This window comes from Balaenoptera musculus, chromosome 16 (assembly GCF_009873245.2).
Source record: "Balaenoptera musculus isolate JJ_BM4_2016_0621 chromosome 16, mBalMus1.pri.v3, whole genome shotgun sequence".
NCBI classification, from domain to species: domain Eukaryota; kingdom Metazoa; phylum Chordata; class Mammalia; order Artiodactyla; family Balaenopteridae; genus Balaenoptera; species Balaenoptera musculus.
This window is the reverse complement of record NC_045800.1, coordinates 72660644-72683713: the sequence shown is the minus strand read 5'-3', so window position 1 is coordinate 72683713 and position 23070 is coordinate 72660644. Positions and strand designations below refer to the sequence as shown.

The window sequence follows — 23070 nt, the reverse complement described above, 5'->3', positions numbered from 1 at the left end:
ATAAATAAATAAAGTTTTTTAAAAATTAAAAATAAAAAGAAAGAAAACAAACAATCAAAAAGTGGGTGAATGATCTGAACAGGCCCTTCACCAAAGAAGATATACAAATGGAAAATAAGCATATAAAATGATGATCAGCATCATATGCCATTAGGGAACTGTCAGATAAAACAACAATGAGAAACCATTACATATGTACTAAAATAGCTAAAAATCCAAAACACTGACAACACCAAGTGCTGACAAGGATGTGGCACAACAGCAACTCTCATACGCGGCTGGTGGGAACGCAAAATGATACAGCCATTCTGGAAGACCGTTAGGAGCTTCTTACAAAGCTAAATATAGTCTTACCATATAATCCAACAACTGTGCTCCTTGGTATTTACTTAAATAAGTTACAAACTATGTCTACACAAAACCTACACATGAATGTTTACAGCAGCTTTATTTTTAATTGTCAAAACTTGGAAGCAGCCAAGGTGTTTGTTCTTCAGTGGGTGAAGAGATAAATAAACCATGGTGCATCCATACAATGGAATATTATTCAGCACTAAAAAGAAATGAGCGATCAAGCCACAAAAATACATGGAGGAACTTTAAATGTATATTACTAAGTGAAAGAAGCCAGTTTGAAAAGGCTCTGTACTGTATGATTCCAACTATATGACATTCTGGAAAAGGTAAAACTATAGACACTAAAAAGCTCAGTGGTTGCCAGGGGTTGGGGGAGGGGAGAAAGATAAATAAGTGGCGCACAAGGGATTTTTTTGTATGATACGGCAATGAAGGATACAGACATTATACAATTGTCAAAACCCATAGAACTGTACAACATAAAAAGTGAAGACTAATGTAAACTACGGGTTTTAGTTGATAATAATGTATCAATATTTACTCATCAATGGTAACAAATGTACCATGCAAATGCAAGATGTTAATAACAGGGGAAACTGTGTGGGGTTGGGGGAGAGGGTGGTATATGGGAGATCTCTTTACTTTCTACTTAATTTTTCTGTAAACCTAAAACTGCTTTAGAAAATAAAGTCTCTTAATATAGAGGTCATATTCAAAGGATGAGCGTAGAGTACAAGAGACCTTTCCCAGGTAGATAAGTGTGGTGGAATATACAAAGAGAATGATTTGAACAAAAGCACAGAGACAGGAGTACGTTTGGGTCATGGCAAGAGGATAAATTCTGAGGACTTTCTGTTCTTTCTAAAGCCAGCATAAAAGTTATTTTAGGTACTACAATTAAAGAGGTATATCGACAATTTACAAAATTTATTCTTAAATGGTAGTTCTGTATATTTGCAACTCTGCTGTAACATGGATATTATGATATTCATTTTCACGATGTTTCTTTCTTTGTTTCTTTCTTTTTAATCCAAAGCTTTGCAATGGCTTTTGGCCAAAAGACATTAAGGTTCCAATTTGAAGATCACAAGAATGAAATCTGAGGACCATGTTGACCAAATTAGCTTGGCTTTATTCTTTAACAAAAGACTGTCCCTAGTATAAGAAATACCAGAAAAGTGTATGTACAAATTAAAATAAATCTACCTCCAACATTAAGTAATTTACCTTGAATGGTGAGTTAGAAATGTCACATTTTCCTCCAAAGAATCATACACTACTGTTACATATAATACATATTCATGTATTCAAGTTTTTGGTGCACCTATTACAAAACATGAATATGCCATGAAAACAATCTTTATCAAGAATCATTAATACTACATCCCATTAAAATTTTATTTTAGCACCAAAACCTAAGAAAGTTAGAAAATGTCATTTTAAATACTGAATTTAACTTCTTTATTAATGTTCTTGCCGTCTCTTAAGGGGAAATGAAAAAAAGTGTGAAGAAAGTGAAAGCTGCAATTTAAGTATAGAATCTCATAAACAGAAGAAGCATTTGAAGGAACAAACTTTGTATTGCCAAAGTAAATTATGTGATTAAATACTGCTAAGGAAGAAAATTTCAAACTTAGTAAGGACAATTTTGTGGATCCCTAGCCAGGGAAGTAAGTCTCAAACTTCTACTCAAGTCATGGATTTTTCTCCACAGTCTCTCACAATTTCATATTCATCAACACTGAAGGGAAAAATTTTCAGAATGAACATTTTATTATTATGTTGAATCATAATTTAATAACAGATTACACAACGGTGACCAGAAGTATCAGGTGTAGCAATGTAATTGTAGTAGCTGAGCTCCCAGACAATTATAAACAGCAGAGACCAACCACAGCTTCTTATCCAGCCAGGGACTTACAACGCTGTCAGGTATTAGAGCTTCCACACTAAGATCCCTTAAGCATCTTTCTTAAAAGCTGGCGTTCCATATTTTACTGTTACATTGACCAAAAATTTATCATCACAAAATAAAACAATGTGAGGTCAGTTTTCTCCAATCACACTGGCAAAGGTAAAGAAGAAAGTGATAATACTGTCTTGTGGGAAGGTCAGGAAGTAGGCCTTCTTGTATACTTTGGTGAGATATAAATTGGTGTAACCCATCAGCTGAAGGAAGATGTGGCTGCACTAAAAAAAGAAAAGGGACATAAAAACGTCTGCACCCTTTGTGCGTGTTCCACTTCTGGCAACATTATAAGGAGGTGCTGGCAACATGCATCCTGGAGGTGAGGAGTTACTGATCCCTCAGTCTTTACGGCAATGAAAGAGCCTAGTATGGCCGCAGCCCCATAGCGCCACCTGCATCTGGAAGCAGCCTGGTCCTTTGACCCCAACGTGCCATGTTATAAAAAAAAGGTTCAGAAGCATAGTGACTAATGTCTCTATATCGAACATGTATTACTTATGCAATAAAAGCAATAAGCAATATGCATGAAACTTTTAAACAGAGCAGTAAAAAGAACTATGAACCAAGCACTGAGCTTTACAATTTAGTGCCTGCAACAACTCTACGGTACTACTTATTAAGCCTATTTTCCAGGTAAGAAAACGAAGATACAAGTCAATGAGTGGAAGGAAATTCAGCTATGCCTGTGTATTGCAAATTTTGAAAACTGCGTGTTTTCCTGATCCCTCACCATCCTCACAAATAGGCCATGAATAACCCACCCGGGTGACAGGCACCCCAGTGTGATAACGGTGGTCCCTGCCACAACCAGTTGCCCTTCGTGCCCACCCTTAACTGTGACCTAGTGACAGTCAAACACACCAATGAAATTCCCTCATGCCTTTGGCTTGCATAATCCAAATCTGGCTTGCAGTTCCAATCTGACCGCTTGGAACTGCTTCCTTATGTCCCTCTGCATGTCATGCCATGCCCCACTCTCCTAGGACTCGTACATGTAATACATTACTTTCACTTTCATAGACCTCTCTGCGGTGTTATTCTACACCTGCGCATAATTGATCATCAAAAAAAAACCAACAGAAAACATTTTCAAGTAGCATCATTATTCCTTACAACACAGTCTGACACTTAAAACCCTTCATCTTCATTACTATTCTACAGAAAATATTTTCAATGAATAGTTTGAAAGAAAGTTACCAAGCGATTGAGAAACTGACATCAAATGAGTGAGATTTGCATGATTTTTTGCTTTGGAGCAAAGGGAGGTGGGTTTGTTGCTGTTTACTTGACTACGCTTCTGGTTTTTCAGGAATGAACAACATTTGCTCTTATAATTAGAAAAAAAATGTTATTTTAAAAAATTTAAACTTTAATCAAAGGCAAAGCAATAATTAAAAATGGGAGGAGTCAATGAGGCAAGGACATTACTTACCCAGAAATAAAAAGGATGAGGCTAAAGCTACCTCAATCTTGGGCATGAAACAGCGAGGAAAACAAGCATCCTTAATTCCACCCTCTAAAAACATGATTATGCTATCAAAATCCAAGCAAAAATTCTATATAGCTCCAGCTCAATGTTAAGTGTAATGTCTATACAGTAGGCCTGTGCACAGGAACAAAAAAATCTTAATTAGCCCTGAGAAAACTTCCAAAAGTAGAGATACCAAGACATTTTAGAGAGTGGAATTCTGTGACTATGTGAATGAGAAACATTTGTAAGTACAATAAATGAGAGTATAAAAATTTATGCAAGTAAAAGATAGCCAAGGGAATAAGGTTTTCTGCTTTTTCTTTTTAAATTTCTTCAAAATTCTTAAAATTTTAAATTTAAATTTCTTAAAATTTTCTTTTCTTAAGTTTGTTTTGCTTTATTGAATTTTTTATTACAAAATACATGCTCATTTTATCAAGCAAAAAGAAAATCTAATGATTCCCCCCCCTCCCCTCAAAACTCCATCCCCTGAGGTAACCAAATCCATCAACAACCTATGTTCAGACAAATCTATGACTGTCCTTTTTCTTTTTGTTTTCAAAAGTGGATTGTACTATACTCACAAGAAATAATGCACATCCTTCCAGTTTACTATGTGTAGTCCTAACTCATTATTAAATTATCTTAATCATATTCCATACAACAGAAAACCATAATACATTCAACCAGTCCCATTAAGGTAAATTTAGTTTGTTTCCAGTGTTTTTGCTTTACAAACATTGTTGTAATACATATCCCTATAAATATGTCCTTACATACTGATGCTTTAACTTCTATAGCAGAGATTCCCAAAACTGGGTTGCTGGAGCAGAGTAAGCATGTTTTTGTTCTATTTTAATACTGTTTCTAAGTTGCTCCCCCCCCCCAAAAAAAAGTTGTACAATTGACACTCAAATCAGCAACATTTCGAAAAGACCATATCATCAACACTTGAAAGAGGATTTTTTTTTTTTTTGGCCAATCTAATAGATAAAATGTTATCAAATAGAAACTAGTCATTTTAATCTCCTATGACTTGTGAATTTAATGTCTTTCACATGTTTACTGGCCAGTTGCTTTTCATCTTCCATGAGGGTCTACTCATACAGTTGACCATTTTTCCTTTTGGTACTTTGTCATTTTCTTCACAGTGTCTAACAGCTCTTTGCATACTGGGGATATAATATCTTGTCATGTTACTATAAATATTTTCTCCTAATCTTTCTTCTGACTTCAATTATGATTCCATTTGCTACATTACTAGATTATAAATTTTACAAACCAATTAAAAGAATATAGCATTGGATTGAGGGTTATAAGAAGCAGACAACGATGCTTTTGCTTTACACGTGAGATTTCTGGACTCTTCACAGACTTTAGCTGCTACCTAACATAAGCAAGAAGGACAGAGGTTACCTTTTTTTTATCATCAACAGATTATGTCAGTAATCCCTGTTTTTAAAAATCACTTTAGGGTTTCCCTGGTGGCGCAGTGGTTAAGAATCCGCCTGCCAATGCAAGGGACACGGGTTCGAGCCCTGGTCCGGGAAGATCCCACATGCCGCGGAGCAACTAACCCGTGCGCCACAACTACTGGGCCTGTGCTCTAGAGCCCGTGAGCCACAACTACTGAGCCCATGTGCCACAACGACTGAAGCCCGCGCGCCTAGAGCCCGTGTTCCGCAACAAGAGGAGCCACCGCAATGAGAAGCCCGCGCACCGCAACGAAGAGTAGCTCCCACTCGCCACAACTAGAGAAAGCCCACGCGCAGCAACAAAGACTCAATGCAGCCAAAAATTAATAAATAAATAAATAAATTTTTTTTAAAAATCACTTTAAAGAAAAAATTTGGACAGTTTCCCACCATTTTACCATAAGAGGAAGAGAGAAGAGGAAATTTAAGCAAAAGAATGTAATGGTCTTTTACAAAAGAGAATTTATGAGAAGAATCCCTTCCTTACTAGGATAATAAACTATAGAAATACATATTATTAGTATATATTATCACAGATATTACACACACACAGTAAACTCAGTATTATTGTTAGATGCCCAAAAGATAGTAGCTTATGTGTCAGGCACTATGTTAAGCGCTTTCCACAGAGGATCTCATTTAATTCTCGCAACAACCCTATGAGATCTGCACCTCTATTAAAAGATGAGGAAAAGAGTCTCTGAGAAGTGAATTTCACTTGCCCAAGGCACACAGCTACTATAAAATCCCAATACTACACTATTTAGCAGGAAATGGGTGCAAGGTCAAACCTTCCAAAAGACAAAAATATTATTAGATATTATCATATATGCATACTCTTGCCAGATTTCTGACACATTTCTAAAATCTTACCATATACCTACATCCGACTTAAATATGAATATCTTTAGAAGGTTTTTGAATGTCAAAGTAACCTCAACGCTGTCTTATAGGAGACTATGTTGGCAAACATGGTCCAACTGACGAGTCTCTTTTTGTTCAATAGCCATAAACACGGCATCAGATGTGCTAGATCCTAGACAGGGCAAGGCAGACATGAAAATTGAAGGAAAAAAGGGTAAATATGCCCTCTAGGAGCCCACTGTTCAGTTAGTTAGACAAGAATGGGTAAAGAAATAGTTCCAATAAAATGTGGTAAATGCCATGACTGCCAATGTACATGAAGTGCTACAACACTACAGAAGACAGAGTGTCACTATCTGCAGAAGTGTAGGAAGTTTGCCTAGAAGAGGGGACATTTGAGCTAGGTATTGAAGGATTTGTAGGTATTTTCCAGGAAGAGAAAAATGAGAATGGAACAAATTAGCAGAGAGAAAACTTGTACAAAGACATGGACAAATGCAAAGGCACAGTCCATTTGGGGAAAGGTTGGAGAAATAAGTATAGCATGGTCACAAAGTCAGATGTTTCAGGAAAAAAATGAAGGATAAGAGTGGTAAGTTGTACTGGGACAAGATGATACAAGACCTTTTGTGCAACCCTAAGATGTTTAGACTTTACCTTATTTATGATGGATAACCATAAAAGGTTTTTAAATAGGAGAATGACATCATATCTGTGCTTTGTAAAGATAAGTGGGGAGGCCGGCTGTCCATTAGAAGACAGTGTGGAAGCAAGGAGACAATTTAGGCAACTGTTCAAATGCCTTAGATGAAAGATGATGAGGGCCAGAACCAAAGCAGTGGCACATAGCTGAACAGAGGATTGGATTTAAAAGTCACGTAGCAGGCAGAACTGAAAGTATTTGTACCTCATTACTTGAGAGGAGAAGAAAGGTTTCATTAATGACTCAGATTTCTAATTGAAGCAAAGATCACAAACAGATAAAAGGATTCTTCAGGATTCCTTGTAAATGTGTATTAGGTATTTTGCTCATCCTTCCAGAGTCGTCATCAATTTCTGAGTAAACTTACAGCTTAGACTTAGCTCACTGGAAGGTTCTGGAAAACAGCATGTACTAGTTTTGACTGACACCTCACCACAGTCTGGATCTCAGAGCACAGAGAATTTTTAAGCAGGTAGGATACTCTGTAGAAGAGAAGTGATTTGACCAAGTGCATGTACATTCTCAACAGTACACTGAACCAAAATTTCCCAACTCAGAGAGCAATTCATTACACTGATTCTTCAAATACCTGGAGGATTTCAGGCTGATCAGTTCCACATATTGAGAGATTCAATGGAGACTTAAGTAGACATCCACACAATCTAAGCCGTGCCACTTTATACCTAGTAACAGCTTTGAAACCCAACCAGACTTTGCAAAATGCAGCATGGAGTCACAAGAAGATTTTAGTTATTGCTTATATACCTGCTCTACTGGACCCAGTAAAGTGAAATAGCACAGTTTCCTGGCATGCCTAATGCTTTTTTCTTTTTTTTTTTAATTTTGGCTGCGCCAGGTCTTAGTTGCAGCATGCAGGATCTTTTAGTTGCGGCATGCGGGCTTCTTAGTTGCTTCATGCGAACTCTTAGTTGTGGCATGCATGTGGGATCTAGTTCCCCAACCAGGTATCTGAACCCTGGCCCCGTGCACTGGGAGAGCGGAGCATTACCCACTGGACCACCGGGGAAGTCCCCCTAATGCTTTAATAAGATTCAAAGTTGCCAAAACCTCAAAGAGATGCTAAAAATGTCAAATCTCTTAAGAAATCAACTTTCAAAGTATCCAATCATCACTGAAATATCATTCGCTATTACTTATATTTGGCAAGATGCTAAATTAGTTCAATGGAAAAGATATACTGAAAAAGAGCAGTTCATTTAAAAAAACAATATTTTTTTAAAAACTATATATTTATACAGCACTAAGCAAGTTGAATTAAATAAATTACCTTATCATACACTTTGATCCTTACAGCTCTGAGATGGATAAAGTAGGCATTATCATTATCCCCATTTTGTAGATGAGGAAACTGAATTGCAGATCAATCCAGAATCACACTTATGAATCTTATTTTCACGTATCTTCTGACTTTGAGTTTGTATCTCTTCCACTAGATTGCAATGCTTCCCTTTTCTTACTATTTCATTTAAGTTGCTGAGAAAGATAAAACACAGCATTAAAACTATTTCTTTGTTGTCAACATTTTATTGCATGGTACTGTAGATGAAACTCTTACACAAGAGCTAGGCCTTCCTCTGCATAACACCGGTAAGCCTGAAATTCTCCTCTGCACACCACTCACAAACAGGTGGGCACTGGGATCGCTGATGGTGTAATAAATTTCTCTCCAGCTCCTACACCTATCATTACAATCGTCCCAGAAGAGTCTGCCTCCTGAATACAACACCTCCATGGTAGTGATGGATAAACACTTTCAAAGGCTGATCATTTTGAGTTGAATTTTTAACCATTATGACTTTCTTCAACTGGAAGGATAGCTGTTGTTACAAAAATGTACAATATGTGCAAGACATAAGTATAACCATTTTACACAGCTATCATTTCAGAAGGATCACAAATAGTGAGTTGAAAGGAAAGGTAAATTAAAGAGCAGAGACTGTCATACAGAGTGAAGTAAGCCATAAAGAGAAAAACAAATATCGTATATTAACACATATATGTGGAATCTAGACAACTGGTACAGATGAACCTATTTGCAAAGCAGAAACAGAGACAAAGATATAAAGAACAAATGCATGGACACCAAGGAGGGAAGGGGAGGTGGGATGAACTGGGAGATTGGGATTGACATATATACACTACTATGTATACAACAGATAACTAATGAGGACCTACTGTATAGCACAGGGAACTCTACTCAGTGCTCTGCGGTGACCTAAATGGAAAGGAAATCCAAAAAAGAGGGAATATATGTATACGTATAGCTGATTCACTTCGCTGTACAGCAGAAACTAACACAACATTGTAAAGCAACTATACTCCAATTTAAAAAAAAGAAAAGAAAGCAATCTATTCAAAATGTTGATCAAAGCAGAAGTCAGAGTGATGCAGAGCTAAGAGCCAAGAAACACAGACAGGCTCTAGAAGCTGGAAAAGATACAGATAAGAATTCTTCCATAGAGCCTACGGAAGGAACAAAGTCCTGCTAACCCATTTTGGACTTGTGACCTCCATAACTGCACCCTAATAAATCTGCATTGTTTTAAGCCAAAAAAAAAAAAAAAGTAATCTACTATACTTCAAAGTTAACTTGGAAAACAAATATTACAATAGAAGAGGATATATCTGAAAAAAAAAAAAAACCACCACCAACAACAAAAAACCACACACACACATTTAGATCCTTTAAGGATAATAATATACATGCAGACAACTATTTCCAGATATAATAGGATATTGCACACTTTCTGAATCCATGAAGAATGATAAGGATAGTTTGGATATCATTTTAGAGTTAAATATTTAGTACTATGTGACGTTCAAATTCTGTAAAAACTGATAGTACTATATGACACATCAGCCTCTGTCATCCAAAATACAAAATTAAAAAGGAGGTTAGGGCTTCCCTGGTGGCGCAGTGGTTGAGAATCTGCCTGCCAATGCAGGAGACACGGGTTTGAGCCCTGGTCTGGGAGGATCCCACATGCCGCGGAGCAACTGGGCCCGTGAGCCACAACTACTGAGCCTGCGCGTCTGGAACCTGTGCCCCGCAACAAGAGAGGCCACGACAGTGAGAGGCCCGTGCACCGCGATGAAGAGTGGCCCCCGCTCGCCGCAACTAGAGAAAGCCCTCGCACAGAAACGAAGACCCAACACAGCCAAAAATAAATAAATAAATATTTTTTTAAAAAAAAAAAAAGGAGGTTAATTTTTAAATTATATCAACTCAAGAGTACAATATTGTAAACCTTTAAAAAGAAAAAGACGTTGCTCTCCGTGCAAAACTTCACTTGAGACTTTAGATACCAGTCCAAATTTTATTTCCCTTGGAACATTCGTCCCATTTATAATGATAGCAAGATCTCTTTAATTAAGCCTGATGGTAACAGAGTTGATCATGTAATAGGTATTCAAATGATATTAAGTAACAATGTGTTGTTTTTAACTTCACCATTCAGAGGGCTGAATCAGCCATACTTCCTGGTTCATGGCACACTATCATTATTTTCTTCACTTATTTATTCCTTTTTATCTCCTTAGCCCATTCCCACGCACTGGGCCCCAAAGGCAGCATGCTAACGTGTTTAATGAGTCCTTTCTTTTTTTTTTTTTTTTTTTTAATTTATTTATTTATTTATTTATTTTAGCTGTGTTGGGTCTTCGTTTCTGTGCGAGGGCTTTCTCCAGTTGTGGCAAGTGGGGGCCACTCTTCATCACGGTGTGTGGGCCTCTCACTATCGCGGCCTCTCTTGTTGCGGAGCACAGGCTCCAGACGCGCAGGCTCAGTAGCTGTGGCTCACGGGCCCAGTTGCTCCGCGGCATGTGGGATCTTCCCAGACCAGGGCTCGAACCCGTGTCCCCTGCATTGGCAGGCAGATTCTCAACCACTGCGCCACCAGGGAAGCCCAATGAGTCCTTTCTGTAAGCGTTCTTACGAGAAGTCTACTGTGCTGAACTTATGAATTTTTAATTCCCATGAATGATAAATATACCTCACACTCTTACATTGTTCACCAAGCACTAGATTCTTCAGATCCATTCATGATGGTTCTGTTTAGCTAATCTATTACTTCTAATGGTTGCAGACAACTCCACGATGTGCACCCGTCATTCTACCTCCCCTCTCTCCCTCTCCCTCCCCCTCTCCCTCTCCCTCCCCCTCTCCCTCTCCCTCTCCCTCTCCCTCCCCCTCTCCCTCTCCCAGCAATGGTCACCCAATTACCTCCTACCCCCCTCCACTACTAATAACACAGCAGCGAATAACCTTGCTCACGTCCTCTTGGGGACCTATGGCACACATTCCAGTGTCCGTCTGTGGGAATGGACTTGCTGGGTCACAGAGTAACTAACAGTTAATCTGCTTAAGTAATGCCAGACTGCTTTGCAGACAGCTGCCTGAGACTATGCTCCCACCAGCCACACACAAGCTTTCCTCTTTACTGTCCCCTGCCCTCCCTCGGCTTTGCCACTTACTAGCTTCATAAGGACCACGAACAAGTCTACCTCTGAGCCTTGTTTTTCTTTTCACTAAAATTAGACTATTTACTCCCATTCCCTGCTGTGGTTGTTGGGAGACACAAATGTTTTAAATAACATGTAAGTACTTTAAGGGATAGAAATAGGTGTCTACAGACGTAAGCAATTATTGTTGTAAGTTTTGTTCTTATGATAATTTCTAATCATCCTGCACCGCTCCTCCCCCCCACACACACCTCTGCCAAATGAAAGGAGATAAGTGAATAAAGCTGAAGCATGGAAAAATGAAACTCTGTCCTGGATACCGAAACACTGAGGGAGACTGAAACAGAATGCGGAAAATACTTTTTCTCCTTTATTTACTTAATCAAATATTTTATTAAGGACTATATACCTGGCACTCTACTAGTAGTAAAATATAAAAATTTGTAAGCAAATATACACATAGTACATGAGCTAATTTTCCATCTATGCCTTAAATTTTGTACATACATTTTATTCCAAGATGTAATTACCTCAAAGTTGGTTGCTTCTGATATCACAACATAACAGCTCCTATTTATTGAGCACCTACTGTATCAGCGTATCATGTATATTTCCCCAAACACTTAGAACAATCCTTACAAGGTGGATGTTATTACTCTAGTTCCACATATAAGCAAACACAGTTAAGTGATTTACCCAACAGAGCAATTAAATGGGAATTAATTGGCAAAAGAGTGAGAAAACCCCAACAGGTTATTCTCAACTCCAAGCTTCCTCTTTCCACTCCACTTCATTTCCTCTTAAAAGACATGTTCAAAGATACCTTTAGCAGAGGCCAGACTACCATAGGAGCTATAAAGATATGAACCAAATGCCAAAGAAATTACAAAGATGCAAACACAGTTCAACAATAAATCCTAACATTTACTTAGTATTTATTACATACCAAGTGCTTTATGTGTTTTATTTATCATCCTTATAAAAATATTGTAAAAAAAAAAATTGTAAAGGAAGTATCCTCATCTCTATTTTCAAAGGTTTGGAAACTGAGATTCAGTTTACCGAGGTCGCACAGCTGCTAACTAGTTAAAACTCAGACTAAAACACAGGTCTTCCTAACTCCAAAACCATGGTTTCTGACTAAATGAGCACTTACTTGAGAGTAATAGACATGTTCTAAAATTGGGTTGTGGTGATGGTTTTCCAGCTCTGTAAGTATACTAAAAGTCATTGCATTGTACGCTTTAAATGAGTGAATTTTATGTATATAAATTATATCTCAATACAGCTGTTTTATAAAAGACTTCTTTTTAACTGTACTTTCTTTTACAAGCTTGTAAAATCTTACTGACATCAATTCTTTCAATATTCACCTTTTGTCCATAGTTAAATCATAAATCATAGTTTCAAAATTCTCAGATTCAGTACCTGCCAAAGGAACAGTTCTCCTGTGTATTTTCCCCTTTTCCCCCATTCTGATCTGATATCATTCATTCTCTAGAGATGTCTTTTTCTTGTACAGTTAAGCATACACTGCCTTTTGATTCTACAGTCCTACTCCTGGTATTTAATCTCCTACACACACAAAAAAGATGTGGGTAGGGGAATACCTATGTCAACAGAAAGATCTATCCAAAAACATACATAGCAGCTGTATTCATAGCAGCCAAAGCGGAAAACAATCCAACGTCTGAGGAATGGGTGAGCAATTCGTGGTATATTCGTACGAGTTATTACTCAGCAACAAAGAGGAATAATCTACTAATCATTATTAATAATAATGATACTAATACCTACAACATCATGGATAAATATCAGAAACATTATGCTAAGGGAAAGAAGCCAGGCACAGAAGAAAACACATAGGTAAAGCAAATCTATGGTGAAAGAAATCAAAACAGTGCTTGCCCGGAGGGTTGAAGGGAGTTTAATGGGGAAAGAACCCAAGTGAACTTCTTAAGAAAATAAATATTCCGTCGTGATGGGGCATAATGTTTGTAAGAGTGGGAGAATTGACACTTAAATCTGGTGAGTTTTACTGTATATAAATTTTACCTCAGTAAAGGTGATTCATAAACTTGCACACACACCAACATATACACAAAGGGAAGAAAAATCTGTTATGCTTAACTTGACCTCCAAAGAAATAGAACCTTACAAATCCCAGTTCCACCCTTCTAACATCTAATAATCCAGTTACAGACCTCAGTTCACTCATTTTTTAAAATTAATTTTTATTGGAGTACAGTTGATTTACAATGTTGTGTTAGTTTCTGCTGTGCAGCAAAGTGAAGCAGTTATACATGTACATGTATCCACTCTTTTTTAGATTCTTGTCCCATGTAGATCATTACAGAGTACTGAGTGGAGTTCCCTGTGCTATACAGTAGGTTCTTATTAGTTATCTATTTTATATATAGTACTGTGTATATGTCAATCCCAATCTCCCAATTTATCCCTCCCCCCTACCTATTCCCCCCTGGTAACCATAAGTTTGTTTTCTATATCTGTGACTCTATTTCTGTTTTGTAAATAAGTTCATTTGTACCCTTGTTTTAGATTCCACATATAAGCAATATCATATGATATTTGTCTTTCTCTGACTTACTTCACTCAGTATGACAATCTCTAGGTCCATCCGGTTCTCTCATTTCTAATCCAGATATCTCGGGATCTACTTGGTATTTATTTTGTGCCAGTGGAAAAAGAGACCTGATCAACCATTCTCAGTACAAGAGTCCTTTCTTTACTTAAAGTTCATTTAAACAGCCTACTAAACTATGACATTCTGGAGAGTAAAAACTGGTTCTTATTTACCCAGGCTTCCCCATGTTTGCCTGATATCTCTTAAGTGCCAAATGTATTTTGGATAACAGATTACTGATTCAACTAAAAAAATTCAGTGTTGGAATTCCCTGGTGGCGCAGCGGTTAAGAATCCGCCTGCCAGTGCAGGGGACACGGGTTTGAGCCCTGGTCCGGGAAGATCCCACATGCCGCGGAGCAACCAAGCCCGTGTGCCACAACTACTGAGCCTGTGCTCTAGAGCCCGTGAGCCATAACTACTGAGCCCGCGTGCCACAACTACTGAAGCCCACGTGCCTAGAGCCCATGCTCCGCAACAAGAGAAGCCACCGCAATGAGAAGCCCGCACACTGCAACAAAGAGTAGTCCCCGCTCGCCACAACTAGAGAAAGCCCGTGCACAGCAACGAAGACCCAACGCAGCCAAAAATAAAATATAAATAAATACATAAATTTATAAAAAAAAAAAAAAATAAGTGGTGTGCTGGAACTAGCTAATACCAGCTTTCAAGACAGCCAACTCTACATCTCTTTCCAACTCCACGTTCACCTCTCACTGTCAGGTTGAAATCAACCACGATGGAAGTATTCTGTGATACTGTTATTTATAATAAGAAATATATATTTGGTCTTCAACCCATTCCTGGCACAGAGTTCCTAAAACCCTTGGGATTTCCTAAGTGAGGAGAGCAGTAAAGGTGTCTTGTTATGTTAATGAGCTTTTGGAAAGCTCCTAAGGAAGGGAGGCTGGTTGCCAGTAGAGCCAACCACGTGCAGGGTTGGGACTGAAAGTCCCCACGCACCCCCTCAACCTCTAGGGAGGGGATAGGGACTGGAAATTGAATCAATCGCCAGTGGGCAAGGATTTGATCAGTCATGCCTATGTAATGAGGCCTCCATAACAACCCAAAAGGAGGGGCTCAGCAGAGCTTCCAGGAGGGAGATGGAGCTTCCCTGGGGAGACAGAGGGAGAGTGATGTGCTCCAAAAAGACATGGAAGCTCTTAGCCCTTTCCACAGACTTTGCCTTATGCATCTCTTCCATCTGGCTATTGCTGAGTTATACCCTTTCATAATAAACCGGTAATCTAGTAAGTAAGGTGTTTCTCTGACTTCTGTGAGCTGCTCTAGCAAATTAATCAAACCCAGGAAGGGGTCATTGGAACCTCTAATCTATAACCAACTGGACAGAAGCACAGGGGATAAGCTGGGCTCGTGACTTGCATCTGAAGTTGGGCAGGGGGTGTGGGGGGCAGACTCGTGGAACTAGGCCCTTAACCTGTGGGATCTCACGCTATCTCTGGGTAGACAGTGTCAGAATTGAGTTGAATGACAGGGCACCCTGCTGGTGTCAGAGCATTGCTTGCTTAATATGGGGGAAACCCTAAGACCCCCAAATACACACTGGAATTAGTCACCAAAAGTCGTATTTTCCCTACAGAAACAGGCAAATGCTATAAATCAGGGCTTTTGGGTTTTGTTTTGTTTTGTTCTTTGAGAGCCCGTTTACCAGCATATCACTGATCATATCTCAAATTTAAGAAAGAAGAAGGGGAGGAGGGGAGGGGAAAGAGGAAAGAGGGGAGGGGGAAGGGGAGGAGGAAAGAAAGAAAACCTAAAGGACCCAAAGAGGCCAAGCAGTTGTCCCCCTGCTCTCCACCTACTAAGTGAAGTGTCCCACTTTGACTCCCATTCAAATCCCTTGCCTTTGGTGAATGTTCAATCACCAGCCCAGACTCACTGAGATGTTCTCTTGCTATTTCTCCTTGCAACTAATAAATTCCTGATGCTCTAAGACATCATGAATTGCAAAAAGCAAAATTTCTTTAAAATCAGATTTTCTGGAGAAAATAAACCACTTAAAATAAACAATACAAAATGAAAGTTGAAAGTTCTTAACATTTGGAAAAGTATCCTAACATTAGGAATGCCAAAATATGAGTGGGGGAAATGCTTCTGTATCACTTTATTACTAATTATCTCTACCTCTCTTTTAGAGTTTAATTTTTTTTTTAATCATAGACTATTTTAGCTGGAATAAACCCTAGAAATAGTTTATTCCAACTCTCTCCTTTTCCCAGTGGAGAAACTGAAGCCCAGGAGATGATAAGATTCTGCGGATCCGGTGCTACTGTTACTTGGGGGATGGGGACTCCATTCCTGGCCTCCTGATTTCACCACCATTGCTCTGTCCATTTCTCAAGCAGACAGGGGTTCCAATCCAGTTTCAGCCCTTACCAACCATAACTTGCACAGCCTTCCTGAAGCTCAGTTTCCTTGTGTATAAAACAAGGAGGGGTAATGATTTCTACCCTACAGTTTCTTTTGAAGTGCATAGCGTCTAGTATGAGAGACACAAGAAATCATGGCTGTTATTAGTAAAGATGCATATGTCTTCTCCAATTAAATTCTGAACTTTTTTTTTAACATATAAGGATATTTACTTGCAGCACTGTCTGTAGGGGCCAAAAAACTAGAAACAAGGCAAACATTTATTAATAGGGAAATTAGGAAATAAATTATGGTCTACCCACACTGTGAATATGAGGTCACCATAAACAAGAATAAATCAGATTGCTTTTTCAGACAGTTCTCCATGCCTTTTGGTACACATTTCCATTCTGTGGCACTTTTCAGGGAGGAAATTAGGAAGTATAAGTCTATTTCCTGATGCACCTCTCCTTAAATTCTTAGGTACCTTTATCTACATTTTCTTCCCTTCTTGATTATACACTAAAGGCCAAACTAAATATGAGGCACCTGAATAAATGATACCAAAGATCTAGACATGGAAAATTTTCTGGTGCTGGCTCTCTGTGAGTCTTGTCCTATGTAAACTCAAAGTCACCTGGATTATGAACTTCTTGACAGTACAAACCAAGACTCTGTGTACCTGGGAGTCCCTTTCACATGACAGGAGTGCAAAGTATTGTTCATATAATTAATGCTGCTCCTAAATCTGAATGCCAGATCCTTCTCAATATTTATCTGATCATCAAACATGAATTGAAGGCCTACTGTGTGTCCAGCCCTGTGTTTGATGCTAAAGGGCAAAGCTGCAGTGGCAGAGCGTCTTTTTCCCAGATTCCATATAAAATGTCATGATGTGAAAAAAAGAGGGACAAGAGAAGCCCCACACCTGTAAGCAGATCCTTGGCATTAAGTCATGGCATTACCCAGAGGAGCTACACAGCACAGAAATGCAGTTCCATGCTGGAGGGACAAAATAGCTACTAATGAATCACCATAGTTACCTTTAAAACACTTTGGAAAACAGCCTGCCAAATCAGCCACACACAGTTCTTTAGCCTACACTGGCATTTAAATTAACTTCCATTCTGCCCCTTTCCTCTACCAGACCAAGTCCAAATATTCATGCCCTCCCTGCCCAGAAAACAAAATGTATGTTCAGGCCAATTTTTCAATATTTCCCTTTTCTTAATATTATCTGAAAAATGGCAGCAACTGAGCATCACCTGATGAAAGAAATACCAAAATAACTTATTTCGTATTTTAAAGCTCTAACTCCAAACACTAGTTCACTTAATCTTTATTTATTAATATAAATTGTCAAGTACTAAAGACAGTTTCTTCTAAAATACCACTTCTACTCAGTTCTGAACACATATAACTTTCATGTTAAGTGTGTTTGCTTTCTTCTCACCCAACATAAGACACTTACTAATTAATCCATACAGGACCATCCCAAGAGAGGAAATTCAGGAGTAATTTCATAAACATCAAAGAATTGGTTCTATTTTGGTGCCGTGATCTCACTCCCATGGTCAAACAGGAACCTGACTGGTTCCAGGAAAAACTATGTCCTTTGGAACAGACAAATCCATTGGAAGATACAGTTTGCCCCCTGTATCAAACACAAAGGCGACAAGTGTCCAAGGTTGTAATTCAACCATGAGTATAGATTTTGAAGATTTATCACATCCTTTAGGGTCCAATCAGGAAAAAGATACTCAAACAGATACTGCACCTAACTTTGATAGAACGTTCAATCTATAACCACAGCTGTGCCTCTAGTACTTAAAAACATGGCTAATAGAAAGCACTCAATATCAAAATAACTTTTAAAATTATATATAGAAGGCAATTAAAAAATGTTTAAGCTGTTTTCACATATTGACATGGGATGAAAATGAAAAATCGCAGTTAAATGGCCCTACTGTTCCAGGTACCTTAACACTAACCCAACATCTCACTGCATTTACATTTGCAAGACCCAAGGGTAGAGTTATGTGAACAACAACCCAGTCAATACAGACAGGGAAAGGTTACTTCAGATCTGATTACATCATGAATAACCTTGATCTTTTCAGAAGGGTAGACTTTAATAAGTTTGGAGACATTGTAGCAAGGCTAAACATTCCACTTACAATTCATTAACTCAGAACCATTCTCAAGTAAAGGTGTCAGGTACCTGGTCTCACCAATTTCAGGTATTTATTCAAAAAAGTAAAAATGCCATTTATATAAGCTAGAATTTCACATGACCACCAATTTGGATTATAATGATTTCCTATAACAACAGTAACACATTCTATAAAAATATACAAACATTTTGTGCATAAAATAATGGATAACTTTTAAATATAGATGTTACTACTTGGAAATTAACCTAAGAACAGCCACTGAGAGTCCAGAACAATTATATTATTTTCAATTACCGAAATATTATTCTAGAATTAGGCAGACTCACTTGCTCAATGCATTAACACTGTAAAGGGGGGAAAAAACAGAGGTACTGAATAAAGGAAAACGACAGCCCTAATGTAACCACTGCCACAAAAATGCAAACAAATTCAGAATCCACAGTGTTTCTTTGGATTTCAAAACACACCATTGGTCTTTATATTGTCTGAAGGACACTGAGCCACATTTCCTGCTATGGAGCTTCACACAGGCTCTAAATGGTTCATCATAAATAACCATCTAACTACGGTCCAGATTCACAACTCACTTATTCATCCTCCACGGATTTGAGAACTAAGAGAAATCGGCCCTCTAGATATGAGTAGCTGGATTGAAGATATTCAGTGGATTGCTCGATTTCAGTCAGTTTTTGTCTCAGAGCTGTGGTTTTAACTTTACATTCACTTTCAATATTGAAAATTTGCTTCCTTGAAGATGCATCCATTTGAGCCCAGGTCAGCAGATTAGAAAGATGCCTAAACTGCTCTGCCAGCAATCCATGTCCGCTCTGAGACTGTCTCCCTCTGGTTTTCCTACTAGAACCTTCTTGTGATGGCCTACTCTCCCGGAAAAAGTTCTGGTATCACCCTAGCACGTCTCCTGGCTGTGCTTTTACCAGAAAGCCACCTCTTCCAAAATCAGACAAGCCACACTTGCTCTCAAAAAAAGCAAAATTAAAACTCAGAATCGAAGTAGCAATAAAAACCACCAATAGCTTCTATCAAGACTTAAAAGTCTTCTTTTGAAGACCTCCCCTTGATTCCCTAAGGATTTTTAGAGATGACAACTGAAGGAAAGATATGATAGGGGCTGCTAGAAGATTTGTGTTTCAAGGGCAATTCCACGTAACTTGAAACTAGGTAAACTACTGCTTTCAAGGCTATGTTCGGTTTGGGAACGGTAATATTTCTCTTTTTTCCTAAAATAGGTAATGTATGCACATGGTTTTAAAAAAGAAAAAAAAAAGTCCCAAAAGGTGTGTGAAACTGAGTCTCCCTCCCACCCGTCCCCCAGCTCCCCTCCCAAGGACAACTACTGTTTAAGTCCTCCTTCCGTAGACCTTCTATGCACATGCAAACATACGCGCGTGTTTTACACCAATTACCCTCTATTACACACACACACACACAGTGGCAGCTGCAAAATTGCTACTAAACGCCTCTGGGCTTAAAGGTGGCAATCTGCTCAGGGGTGTGGGGCGGGAGGAAGGAGACCTATCTTGAAGCTGCGTTTTGCACATCACGCATCCACTTTTTACTTCGAGGGTGTTTTACTTGCGCGCCAAGGCAAGGCTCTCAAAGATCAGGGGAGAAGGTAAACGCACCGCAAGCCACCCCTTAGCACTGCACTCTATATCTGCACTGGCCTGCGCTTTTTCTATGTCCCAATCTTCAAAGTAGATTTTGTATTCTCACTGGGTTAAAGAAGTATCTCGACTCACCTTCAGAAAAGAAAGGGAGGCGAAAAAAAAAATAAAAAAGCCTAACTCTGAAGGTAACTTTCAGAACCAGGTGATTTCCTTCCTCCCTGCCAACGTGGGCAGCCGACTTCGCTCGTGTCCTGCGGACGGTTCAGCCTGGCACGGAGTCGGAGGGGCGAGCCGAGGACACAGAAGCCCAAAGACGGGGGACCGAGGCGAGGGCGTCCCGAGCCCCGGGCCGCGCTTTTCCTCTAGACAAATGTTTCCCAGCGGGAGCCCCGCAGGTTCGGGCCCTCCCTCCCTCCTTCCCCGGGATGCTCGCTCGCGCGCGCGCCGGGACGGACTGCGAGCTCCCGCCTCTGCCCGCGGCCGCAACTTTGGTCCCGCGCCCTCGGGCGCAGCCGGACCCCCAGCGGCCGCAGGGACCCGGTCCCCTCCGCTCGCCTCGCCGGCTCCGCCCGGCACCCCCAGGAGAGCAGGGCTCCCGGCGGCGCCCCCGCGCGCGCCCGCCCCTCCGGCTCCCGGGCCCCCCGCCCCGGGCCCCCCGCGCGCCCCCGCCGCGCAGGAAGCCACAGGTAGGGGGGCGGCGCGGCGCTCACCTGCACAGGAGGGGCGCTCTCGGCGCCGGCCGGAGACGAGGAGGCGGAGGAGGCCATGTTGTGGAGCGGCGGCGGCTCCTTCCAGAAACTCCGCTCTCCCCTCCCCGCCCCGCTCCTCCGGCCCCCAAACGTGAGACCTCTCGGAGAAAAGTTCGGCGGCGGCTCAGGAACGCCGAGCGCGGCCCCGCGGCGCCCGCCCCGCGCGGCGTCTCCTCCCCCTGCCGTGTCCGCAGCGCCCGCCAGGTGCCCGCCCGGGGCCGGTGCGCGGGGGGCGGGCCCCGCTCAGGTGGAGGCGCGGGGCGGCCAGGCCCGCTCCCCGCTGGCCGCCGGGCCCCGGCGAGCATGCCCAGTCGGGCGGCGCTGGGGGTCGGAGCGGCGGCCGGGCGGAGGGGGCGGGGCGGGGGGGGGTGGGGGGCGGAGGGGGCGGGGCGGGGGGGGAGTTGGGGGGCGTCTCACCTGGGGAGCGGGGGGCAGAGGGAGCTCCGGGAAGGGAGGGAGGGCAGGTCCTGTTTCCTGCGGGCTGCTGAAGAGCGTTCCATTATAATAACAAAATACTAATACTGCTAATAACAATAAGCTCTGATGATTTGCTTAATTGGTGCTTATTCAAGCGCTAAGTGAATAAAATCTTTAGGCAATTTTGCTTTCGCGCTTTTATTATTATTCATCTACAGCCTGCAATCCATGCAGACGCAGTGTTTGCCAGGCAGACAGCTTCAAAACAATGTCCATAGCCTCCCTTTCACCCCACCGAGGTCCCAGCAGCACCTAGGTGGCCTCAGCTACCTGTCCAATGAAAATATAAAACTCTGGAGCAGTGTGAGGTGCGAGGGTGTGAAGTAGACACTGAGCCTCATCCATCAAGGAAACAGGGGGCAGGACCTCTGCGTGTCCTTGCTTCTAGGAGCTCCTGTCCTCGGGGACGGTTGGATTCAGGACGCTGCTCTCCCGGAACTCATTATTCAGCTGGGGTGCCGAGCGAGGTAACTGCCCCTCACACAATGTCTCCCAAAGGAGAGCCCCTCGCTGGAGTCAGGGGAGATGCGTTTAGTCGGTGCACGGAGCAGGGTCCGGGCATTACATGACAGCCAATCCCATTGGAGAAAAAGTTATTCCCTTTTCAATGCTCTCTCAGTTCTTCTGATTACAACAAGCAGAAAGTATTCTCTGTCAAACACTGGCTAAACTCCCTATTTATCAAAGAGAGCAGGCCACAGGCTCAAAGCCCTAGGTAAGCACTGCTCTCTAACTAGAATCTATAGCACCGTTAAATTTTCATTGTTTACTGTTACTGTTACTTTCGATGTAGGGCAAGTGAAAGCCGTTTTCTATTGATGGTCGGGATCCAAAGTTTTCTTTTTAAGCAAGTACATGCAAGTTTAACAACATTATATAAATAAAGATAGTAATCGTTTAGATGGGGCTGAGATAAAGCAAAAATTCTACAGATAGCTAGGGAACGACTGAAACGTGGGAGACTAACGACAACGTTTTCACCAACTAGTGACAACAAAATCCTGGAATAACTCCTTCACCAGAGAGCAGTGAGTTAGCTGTGGCCGGGGCTGAACACCTAGCTCACTTCCTCCATGACGCACGTAAAGCTGAAACAACATTTACTGGCATCGGCTCTGTGTTGGGCTCTCTGCTCAGCCCCTTATTCATAATATCTCATTTAGTCCTCACAAAATCCTTGTGAGACAGGCAGCACAATCTGGAAATGGAGGCTCAGAAACGTTCTTTTAGCCCAGGTCACACACTAATGGAGCACAAATGACTCCATAGTCTGGGCACGCTTAAGTTGAATTTTAAAAACCACTTCAGAATTTAGCAAGTCCACAAACCCCCTGAAAGTTTATGTTAAATTCTGCATGCTGGACTTCCCTGGCGGTCCAGTGGTTAAGACTCCAAACTCCCCATGCGGGGGATGCAGGTTCCATCCCTGGTGGGGGAACTAAGATCCCACAGGCCACGTGGCAAAAAAAAAAAAAAAAAAAAAAATTCTGTGTGCTCTTTCATGGAAACAAGGTATATAATTTAATCAACTTTTCAAAAAGATCTATAGGTCCCCCCAAAGTTTAAGAGCCACTGTTAACCATTTTTTGGAAGACAGTCCCACGACTTGGATTATAAGGTCCGTGAAGGCAAATGCCCTGTCTTCTTCTAGCTCCCCTGTGCCTTCTAGCCTGGTGCATTATCCCCTCAGCCACTCATAGGAACTGAT

The 23070-nt window shown here is 40.9% G+C and overlaps 1 protein-coding gene across 1 annotated transcript in view; it reads right to left on the bottom strand.

Moving 5' to 3' along the window:
• ANK3 (ankyrin 3) overlaps positions 1 to 21101 on the bottom strand; it is a 686669-nt gene extending 665568 nt beyond the window's left edge. Inside the window, exon 1 of the mRNA XM_036828058.1 lies at positions 20847 to 21101. Coding sequence (XP_036683953.1) covers positions 20847 to 20903 — 57 coding nt within the window. The 5' untranslated portion in view covers positions 20904 to 21101. The remainder of the gene's footprint in view (positions 1 to 20846) is intronic.
• Between the last annotated feature and the right edge of the window lie 1969 nt (positions 21102 to 23070).